The sequence below is a fragment of the Sinohyriopsis cumingii genome, chromosome 10, assembly GCF_028554795.1.
Source record: "Sinohyriopsis cumingii isolate HCF-2022 chromosome 10, ASM2855479v2, whole genome shotgun sequence".
NCBI lineage: Eukaryota > Metazoa > Mollusca > Bivalvia > Unionida > Unionidae > Sinohyriopsis > Sinohyriopsis cumingii.
In genome coordinates this window covers 4011873-4022500 of record NC_142970.1, presented here as the reverse complement: position 1 = coordinate 4022500, position 10628 = coordinate 4011873, and the positions used below count along the sequence as shown (strand labels likewise).

The 10628-nt window shown below is 35.2% G+C and overlaps 1 protein-coding gene across 1 annotated transcript in view; it reads left to right on the top strand.

Moving 5' to 3' along the window:
* Positions 1-10628, top strand: part of LOC149789507 (electroneutral sodium bicarbonate exchanger 1-like) — a 63035-nt gene that overhangs the window by 5324 nt on the left and 47083 nt on the right. Inside the window, exons 5-12 of the mRNA XM_089972475.1 lie at positions 998-1243; positions 1552-1698; positions 2380-2480; positions 2989-3163; positions 3788-3921; positions 5334-5889; positions 7538-7651; positions 9622-9786. Of these exons, the coding sequence (XP_089828601.1) occupies positions 998-1243; positions 1552-1698; positions 2380-2480; positions 2989-3163; positions 3788-3921; positions 5334-5889; positions 7538-7651; positions 9622-9786 (1638 nt within the window). The remainder of the gene's footprint in view (positions 1-997; positions 1244-1551; positions 1699-2379; positions 2481-2988; positions 3164-3787; positions 3922-5333; positions 5890-7537; positions 7652-9621; positions 9787-10628) is intronic.

The window sequence follows — 10628 nt, the reverse complement described above, 5'->3', positions numbered from 1 at the left end:
TCCTAAGTCAGTATATGAATGAAAACTCTTAATTCGTTTCTTTTTCCTCAGGATTTGACTGTTTCAGTGTGTTAGAAGAATTAACAAATACCTGAAAATGACCCATAGAATGATAAATATATGATATTAAATTGGTCTTTTTAATTTTGCGACTTGGTCTTTTTAATTTTGCGACATGGACATATGTCATAGTTTTACGGTTATTACTGTTTATATTCTTGTTCTGGCCATCAATCTTTCGCTAGTAATGTGTTTATAGGACACAAATGCACCACCGTCACCCACACTCATCTGAAATCTAGAAGGTCTGTACTCACAAGAAACATCCAGACGACTTTGCATCATCCTACAGCCAACAGTAAATGTGAAAAATGCAAAACAGTAAATGTGAAAATAATGCAAAGGCAACACATAACCAAAGTTACCTAAACTTGAAATATATGTCAAAGTGAGCAGCCATTTAAAGCTAAGTGTCCTACGTACCTAGATACATGCATATGCAACGAGATACTACGTAACGCTTAAAACTTTGCTTTAAATAAATTCTGGTTTTCTGTCGTGCGTTGTGATTGACTAATATGAGATTTGCTATCTTAACAAAGAAATTTCGAAATAACTAAACGAAAAGGACACATTAAAGGCTCTATGTGAGTTATCTTCAAACATGGGATTTTCCAAAGGCCAGAAATGACAACCTGTAGCAGAAAAAAACAATTATTACACGAATCTTCTCCTTTGGACATGGTCAGTAAAAGACAAATCCTAAATACAAAATAACTTATTTGAATCTTTCATTAGTATGTAATTCGGACTGGGGAAAGATGCTCCGATTTCACAACGTAGGGCAGATTTTAAATTTTGAAAGATAATGAATACATTGATAATGGTGCAAACGGAAAGAAACCATATTCTTGGGAATGGTGAACGATACTGGTTTTTACTGCATGTTGTTACTTGAATATACTATGTTTGGTAAATCTTTTTTCATTACCTCTAGACTAACAGCCGTTTCCTGCGGAAGATTCCCAATGGAACAGAAGTGGCCAACCTAATGGTTGGAGAAGTGGAAGAACTCTCAAAGAGAATTGGAGTCTTCGTAAGGTTGAAAGAAGCCAGTAACCTTGGAAACATTACAGAAGTTAATTTATGCACCCGGTTTCTGTTCATTTGTTTAGGACCAAAGAATCAGCTAGCAAGCTGCGTTGCTACTACGCGATGTATGGGAGCTCTCCTAACGGATGAGGTAAGTTCCGTCTTTTTCTCGGTCTTTATATCGTTCATGTGTAATAATTGGCGCTCTCTGTGAGGTTTATATATGATAACTGACGTGGCATAATAATAATAATAATAATAACAACGAATACGACAACCGCAATATAAGTGCCAAAAATATTCTAGATGGAGAAATTTCAGGAAAATATCATAAGTTTTAAAAAGGGTTAAATTTCATCAATGTTTGTTCACCAAAACAATCAAAATACAGACAATAATGTTCATGAACCGTATTTTGGCACACAAACAATATCTAATACATCGCATCTGCTGCTGCAGGTATTCACTTCCGTGGCATATAAAGCCCAGAGTCGACGCAACATCTTGGCCGGTATGGAAGAGTTCTCTAACCATATGACAGTCCTTCCTCCGGGATCCTGGGATCCGCGGACCCGTATAGAACCTCCCAATCACATCCCACCACAGGTAAATTAATGATGTGATTGGATAACATTATGTGTCAAGGGAACAAAATATCGTTACAAACGACACTTGATTATTGTCAGCTGCTATTTACCAATTTATTTATTGCTTACGTTGAATGAAATGTGTGCTTTTAAAGCTGCAATTGGCATTTGTAACAACAAAGACAAATCATGTACATTATACTAATAAGCACAAGATTCCCATGCTTATAATATTTGTTGACAATATCTGTGTTAAATAGCACGTCTTTAATTTTATCTTAGCAGTACTGGTTTGGTATAATTATGAGAGGAACACTAATACATTATGTTATATACTAACAAAATGTACGTCCCTAGATGGTATATACATGCCCTACATACAAGTTAGCTGGTAAATATGCAAAAAACAGATATTTGTTTTTGTCTACCAACTAGTAAACTTGACACCATCTGGAATCGGTTAGATTTATGTTTGCTCTGACGACCAAATAACGCTTGACATTTTTTTCTGTACTTTTCTTCTTATTGTATATCATCGAGGTTGATTCTACCCACTATCAAACCACACCATGTCTCTTTCTACAGATATTCAATTTGAAATAAATAATAAATAAGTAAATAAATAAATAAGTAAATAAATAAATAGATAAAATTAACAATCACACATGAAGACTATCATCCGAGTCTCTTTTCAAAACAGGAACATCGTAAAAATCCATCATCTTCATCCAATGACTGGGTTGTGGAGACGACGGATATCCATACCGCTCACGAAGATCCGACGTTGCAGAGGACACGGCGGTAAATATGAACAATTTTTGTCTGACAACGTGGTGGTAGTGCTGGTATTGATAACTATATTTTTGCTGTTATAATGCTGTCAATTTCCCTTTGTGTAGTAGTAGTAAAGGTACTGACTCCATCTTTTGAGCCAATAGCAATCAAAACCACGTAAATTGTTTGTATTGTACATGAATTAAGTAATTTAGTTTTAATAAAAACATTATCTTGTTGTTTTTAGTATTTCAACCACAGAGTTTCCATTATTGATATACAAGAATACTTTCATAATTATCACTGAGGTAAAAGTATGTGATTGAGAAACAAACGATATATCCATGAAGTTTTCTTTTTCAGTGCTTCTGAATGTCATTGGATATGAATTAACCTATAATATATGAAACTCTTTTGTCTCGGTTTGTTTTACTAATGTTCAAACTGTATTACAAAATGGTAGGTCTGTATCCTGCATCTTTCCAAGACAGACTTAGCAAATGAATGCAAGTTAAATCGTCATCACCCTTTTCAGTTTGTTTGGTGGTCTGGTAGATGACGTCAAACGAAAAATTCCCTGGTACAAATCTGACATCACTGATGCCTTTCACATGCAGTGTCTGGCGTCGTTCATATACCTTTTCTTAGCAACCTTGACTCCCAATGTGACTTTTGGTGGCCTTCTTGGTGATGCGACTGACCAATACATGGTATGTAGCCTAGAACTCTATTATTAGAGTTTAACTTCTAACTTACATAACATTAAAATCATAACTATTATCACAAAGTCATATTAAAAGGGTATATCAGATTATCTATTTCATGACTCTACCTTTAAAACTCTCTCTCTCTCTCTCTCTCTTTCTCTCTCTCTCTCTCTCTCTCTCTCTCTCTCCTGTATGGATTATAAACTGAGTGGATAACACGAGTATCTTCGAAATTGTTCTTATTTGACCTTGTCTTTTCTTCTCAGTGGCGCTTTGATTGACCAGAGATGCATTCTCTAAAATATCATTTCATCTCGATTTTCTTCACATTAAGCTAAAGTTTGAATTCCTTGTTCTCAACCAACATTTCTTTTTGTTTTTTTTTTGCTGGTTGATATGATGGTTGGTATGCAAACAAGAACCTCGTTTTCGCTATATGTACAAATTGGTGTTCTGTAATGCTACTTAATACTCGACTTCATAATCTGGCCTCAATATATTTTATCTGCAGCGAACGGTGATACATTGAATATATATTCTGGCAGTTACATTTTAATTTTATAATGAACCTCATTGTGACAAATTAAATAATATGCCAAAAATTAAAGGCAAACTATGTACTTTTAGGGTACCATGGAATGCATCATGGCGGCGGCAATTACAGGCGTGATTTATGCCCTCTTTTCCGGTCAACCACTGAACATCCTAGGCAGTACCGGTCCAATGCTTGTCCTGGAAGGAATACTGTACAGATTCTGCAAGTGGGTTCCAGTACTAGTCTCTTCTAGAAAAGTAACCAAAACTGTTTTAAGCGCGTCGTAAATAAAGTTTAACATACATCCTCCATTATTTAGAACGAACTTAGGCCAAGGTTGATGTTACTTCAGTAGACTCTTTCTCAATTTTATTAATGTATGTTTCGATGAAGGGCGTTCTTCTTAAATCAAGGATAGTAGTAGAGTGAGTAAAAGGCTTCATACTTAATGTGTTGATGTGCAGACAAAACAAACACCTGTCTTCTAAACGGTGTATTGGCATTAGAAAATGATTCCAACAATAATTCTCAGATTTAAAACTGATTACTGTCGACGAATGCTGCCATTTGTGTGAACAGAGCTTTTACATTTAAAGGAAGATGTAGGCGGAATCGGAGACCACAGTCCAATAAATAGCACAGCGTTCGGATTTGTTTCTTAAACAAAGAGGAAAATTTAGTAATAGCATGCCAGAAGAACCACCTATTTTATGCTGGATTGTGCACTGGGAAGAGTTCTGGATTAGACAATGCTTTGCCATATAGTGTTGCATCGTCGATAAAAATAACCCACGTATCATGATAGAAGACTTTAAAAATACACCCCTCTGTACTCACGTATCATGATAGCATGCTTTACAAATACACCCATGTGTACTCATGATAGCATGCTTTAAAAATACACCCATTTGTACTCACGTATCATGATAGCATGCTTTAAAAATACAGTACACGCATTTGTACTCACGTAGCATGATAGCATGCTTTAAAAATATACCCATTTGTACTCACGTAGCATGATAGCATTCTTTAAAAATACAGTACACGCATTTGTACTCATGATAGCATGCTATAAAAATACACTCACAATACACCCATTTGTACTCATGATAGCATGCTTTAACAATACACCCATTTGTGCTCATGATAGCATGCTTTAACAATACACCCATTTGTACTCATGATAGCATATTTTAACAATACACCTATTTGTAGTCATGACAGCTTGCTTTAAAAATACACCCATTTGTACTCATGATAACATGGTTTAAAAATACATGCATTTGTACTCATGATGGTATGCTATAAAAATACACATATTTGTACTTAATGATAGCATGCTATAAAAAATACACGCATTTATACTCGTGATAGAATGGTATAAAAATACACCATTTGTACTCACGATAGCATGCTTTAAAAATACACCCATTTGTATTCATGATAGCATGCTTTAAAAATACACCCATTTGTACTCATGATAGCATGCTTTAAAAATACACCCATTTGTACTCATGATAGCATGCTTTAAAAATACACCCATTTGTACTCATGATAGCATGCTTTAAAAATACACCCATTTGTACTCAGTTCCGTATGCATAATGATTACATTTGTATTAACGTTCCTTTTTTCCAGGGACAACGATTGGGACTTTTTGCCACTACGATTATTGATAGGTCTTTGGACAACGTTATTTCTCATACTTATAGTGGCTTTCGACCTCAGCTGTCTGGTCAGGTTCATCACTAGCTTCACAGAGGAATGCTTCGCCTGTCTTATATCACTCATTTTCATATATGAAGCTTTCGCCAAGGTGGCCGACATACAGTACATTGCACCTGTGCATTTTCATCGACCAGAAAATCCATCATCATGTGTTTGTGTCATGCCCTTGATAACAAACGCATCCAATGAGAACTTCACTCATGAAACAGCTACATTTAAGACAATTCTTACAAATGATGAAACTGCTGAGACTGGAATCTCCACTAATTTAACTTCAACCACGATATTATCAAACATCGGAGTAGAATCATGTATAACACTTGGTGGAACCTCCATGGGAGATGCGTGTGCAACTGTAAATTATGTTCCTGATGTCTTCTTCTTTTCGTGGCTTCTTTTCCTTGGGACGTTTACGCTGGCCATGATCCTAGTGAGATTCAGGAATAGCCTATTTTTTCCGACATTTGTAAGTCCTTAAGTTTAATCATTTTTCAAATATTGACAAACGAAGAAACAACACATGTATCCAGCTGAGTCAATTTGCAGCATGGACTGTTTAATATATTGGCATATTATATAAGTGTTTCAAAGTTTTGATCTGTAATCTCCCAGCTTCGCAGTCACTAAAGTGTCCCGTTGAAGTATTTGTTTTATATAAATATAATGAATCTGCGTGTATATGAAGAGAGAGAGACAGACAGATAGACAGACAGACAGAGACATACAGAGAGAGAGAGAGAGAGAGAGAGCAGGGGGTCTGGGATTGGAATGTTTTGGTCCTGGCTTAGCAAAACCGTTGCTACACAAGATAAGTTAGTTTTTCAGATTCGCAGTAGTGTCCAAACAACGCTTACTTTGATAACTGTTGTTTTCAAATTCATTCTTGTAGAATTCCGCTATCAGTTGGAAATCTAAAACAGTAGACGTTCCTATGCGGAATGGTTCCCCTGGTCTCTTTATTGCAGGATTTGCCAAATATTCATACTCCTTGTTTCTGGATAATTCTATCCTGTAAAAATAACTCAATCTTAAGACGTTTATTTGGTTGCTCTGACAACCTGAAATGAAGACAAATGATAATCATGGCTACTTAGACATATGTATGTAAAGATTTTTCTCAGTTGAAAATCAATAGAGAGAATATGATTTTCAGGATATTCCTTTATCGGCCTCAGCTGGAATTGTCTGGTTAGTACAGTCCAGATATTTAATTAAAACAATAAAAACAAAATGTTCTGGTGATCATTTATGAAAATGAATAGCATCAAAACAATTAGATAATAAGCCAATAATATAATCTTTTTTGATGGCTTACCTACATAAATTTTGTCATCAATATTTCACCTTAAAGGAGCAAAGAGTTCAGATTAGTCGATTGGCTGCACTAATGTATGTCGGCACACGTGTCAAGTATTGTTTTAACCTGAGGTGCCATTGGCACATTTTCTAACTGTAAATAGTCTGTTCCAAGGTGTGTCAGAAAATTGGATACTGAAAAAAATTCAAAGTTTGAAGAAGGTATTTATCGAGGCATTTGAAGATTAACAATTGAAATTTCGAAACTAATCTTCTTCGGTGTTTGGGGTTGAGGGATTTCGGTTTAATGTGGGAAAACTGAAGATATTAAAGAAATCACATTTTGAGACTTCAAAAGATTCGGTCTTATGGAGATTTATGCGGTATACGGAGATTTATAATCAAAACATTGCCATTATGGTTCCTAGATTTGACAGTTCTTTAAGTCTAATTGATTTGCTATCAATTCGGTGATTTCGGAGGTAGGAGTTGTTGGTGAAGCAACTATTGTCATTGGCCTTTTCATTTTATTGTGGCTCTTCAGAAAGTAAAGCCTGTAGAAAGTATTAATGTCGATGCAATATATGTAAATAGCACATCTATTATATCGATTTTAGAAGTGTTTTAGAAGTAATAATTGAATGTCTTATAGCCCGTGCATAATCATGTGCGGAGTTCACACCGTCTTCAGACAGGAATGTAATGTAAAGCCAGCCAGGACATAAAATGTGTGCTATGATAATAATAAAGTACATCAGACCTCGTTTCAAAGAAAAAGTTTCACAGTTAATACAGTTATGTGTGTGGTATCTTTTCAGATTCGTCAAATTGTCAGTGATTTTGCAGTTCTCATCGCGATCGTCGCAATGGTCGTCTTAGATGCTGTAGCGGGTATCCATACACCAAAGCTGAGTGTGCCTACAGAATTCAAGGTACAGTAATACCGATTACAACAGGCTCATCAATAGAAAGGACACCTGCTGTTAATGACAACCTTTATGAATCCCTTAGCTTAAGCTGATGGTCGTTTTGTCTTCTCTACAGAGGGCTCGTGTTAATATTAGATAATTTTGATATTTCTTATACTGTTCTTTATGGCAGGTTTAACTATTTTATATTCTATACATATCCTTAATTATATTTATATTTCTTCCCAATCTGAACGATCACCGAAACCATATATGTTTGCGCCTGTCACTGCGTAGTGAAGCGTGAATTTCATTACAGCCTGATATAGCGTTTAATGTAAACAAAAAAGTCTCAAAAACTGATGCATGCAATAAAGTATCATATATCGAATTTATTCTCCTTGATTCAATCATCATTTTCATCATCATCATCATCTTATTATTATTATTATTATTAGTATTATTATTATTTACAATCGTTACGATTATCTTATATTTGTCAACTATTTAATACAAATTAAAGTCCTCAATATATCAAAGCAATGCAATGAAGTAAGCAGCACGAATAAAACGCTTCTTCTGCAAACTGTGTTTTCAATCAAGTAAGCTGTACGAATGAAAAACTTCTTGTACAGCTATGTTTTCAGTCAAGTAAACTGCACGAATAAAACGCTTCTTGTGTCAACTGTGTTTTTCAATCAAGTATTGGCAACGTTAGATCACTGCGCGCACTTCTATTACAATATTTTTTCGTGTGTAGATTATATCAATTCAGTCCATCTGCTCTTTGATCTCACGTGCTGTTAATTCCTGCATGCGTTTCAGTCTGACCTTTTTAGCCGTGCGATTTGATTCCGTTGCAAGTGCTGTTGAAACTGTTAATATCCTTTGCACCTTTCCGCGGTTTGTTTAGGTTAATCCATTCACAGAGTGTATGAAGATAAAGTTTCCTTTGTTGTACATATGGTTTGTGCAATGGCACTATATGCGCAGCAAACATTTATACAGTACACTGTGATGCACATCTTTCAAGCATGTCATGGTAGTGGAAACAAACTGTGCTCTCGGGAGTGAGTTCAATCTTAATTGTAGTTTTTGGTTCGTATACGAAAATACGTGAGAGAAAATATACCAGTACGGTACGGTATACACTTAAAGTGCTGTTTCACGACTTAACACAAAACACCAGATTTCAAGAAAATCTTGTATACCTTTTTCTTACTAATTTCAGCCCACCAGGCCGGACAAGTTATTTTGCTAACGTTATAGCCCATTTCATACCGAATTTAACTGAGTTGCTCCGTAATTATCCGAATAACCTCTCGAGTTACTTTATACTCCAGCCAGTCAAACGCTGGTGGGTACATGTACATAACAAAATGGCGTCCATTGTTGTTTAGAAATATTCAGAAATAAAATTAATGAAATGATTGAAATTTATATGTAAATTATCCACAGACTTTCAAAAACAAATCTGATAAACTCATATGAAACGCATTTTATTATAGTGACGTTTCGGATGCACATAAATAGTTTGAACAACTTGCTCTTTGATTGTCAGGATTAAATTTACTTCTTAATCTGACAATCCAAGAGCAAGTCTGCTTCAAACTATTCTGTGCATCCGAACGGTCCTTAATAAAATGCCGTTTATATGAGTTTACAGATAAAGACTGTGGATAATTTACATATTAAATTTCATCAATATCTGCGGCAGCATCGATGTTGAATATGCATTTTTCAACTCGATAAACGATGTTGAAGTAGTTACAGAAGTTGATGCTCATGCTGAAGCGTTAGCCATATTTTGCCCACCCCCTATCGAGTGGCTATTTCGGTCAGCTGACCACCCGCCACGTGATCAAAATTCAGAGCAAATTACGAAGTTCACCGAAGTCTGCATGAAATGGGCTGTTAGTGTGAAGAAACACTGATCAGATTCAGTGCATTTCCAGTTCTGCTAAATACAATCCTTACAGTCTTACTAATTTCAGCCCACCAGGCCAGACAGAGGATGGTTCATTAATCCTATTAGTGACAAGAATCCATGGTGGCTGTACCTATTAAGCGCCCTTCCAGCTCTGCTAGCTACAATTCTTATATTTATGGACCAACAGATTACCGCTGTCATCCTCAACAGGAAGGAGAACAAACTAATGGTTGGTAATACTAGCATTAATAACCTATTCATCTCACAACTTCTGAATTTCCTTCAAAGACAAACGATGCACTTCATAGATAAATATGGTACTATAATTTTAGCTGTATATAAATATATCCTGAATCAAGCAAGGGCTGTACGCCATAAAAACATACCAAAAGCCACATAACATTTATCAGCGTACCACCAACTTATATTTCTTCGCCATGGTTTTGTCAATAACCCTCTGCAGGTTTGATCGAAACCTAAAAATCCTTTTCTATGATTTAAATCCAATTCAAAATATTTCACTGTTTTTCCTGAACACACGTCCCTTTCTTTTATATATCCTGGTAACGATAATTGGGAGCATTGTTTGTTATTGTCGTCTGTTTTTCCGATGATAACATAAATTTCAGTGAACATATTTTATTCCAGCTTGGTACATGTATTTCCCTTAGCTCATAAATAAATAAATAAATAAATAAATATATATATATATATATATATATATATATATATATATATATATATATATATATATATATATATATATATATATATATTAATTTTGAGGTCAATAGTCTCAAGGTCAATGTTACTGTCATTAAGTATGCAGCTTTGCTATTAACATTTATTTCCGAATGATATCTGAAGTCCGAAGTAGTAGAACCTGGTACTTTTATTCTCTTTAACACCAGAAGAACCCAACATATATGGGGAAAGGGGTGTGGGGGATCAATCTAACTTTATGGTCAAGGTTACTGTTAACTGTTTTATTTGGGATTTACACTTCACATTTCCGAACTAAAACCTATAGTTCTCTTCAAACGATTTCAAAGACATTTGATACACGTATGG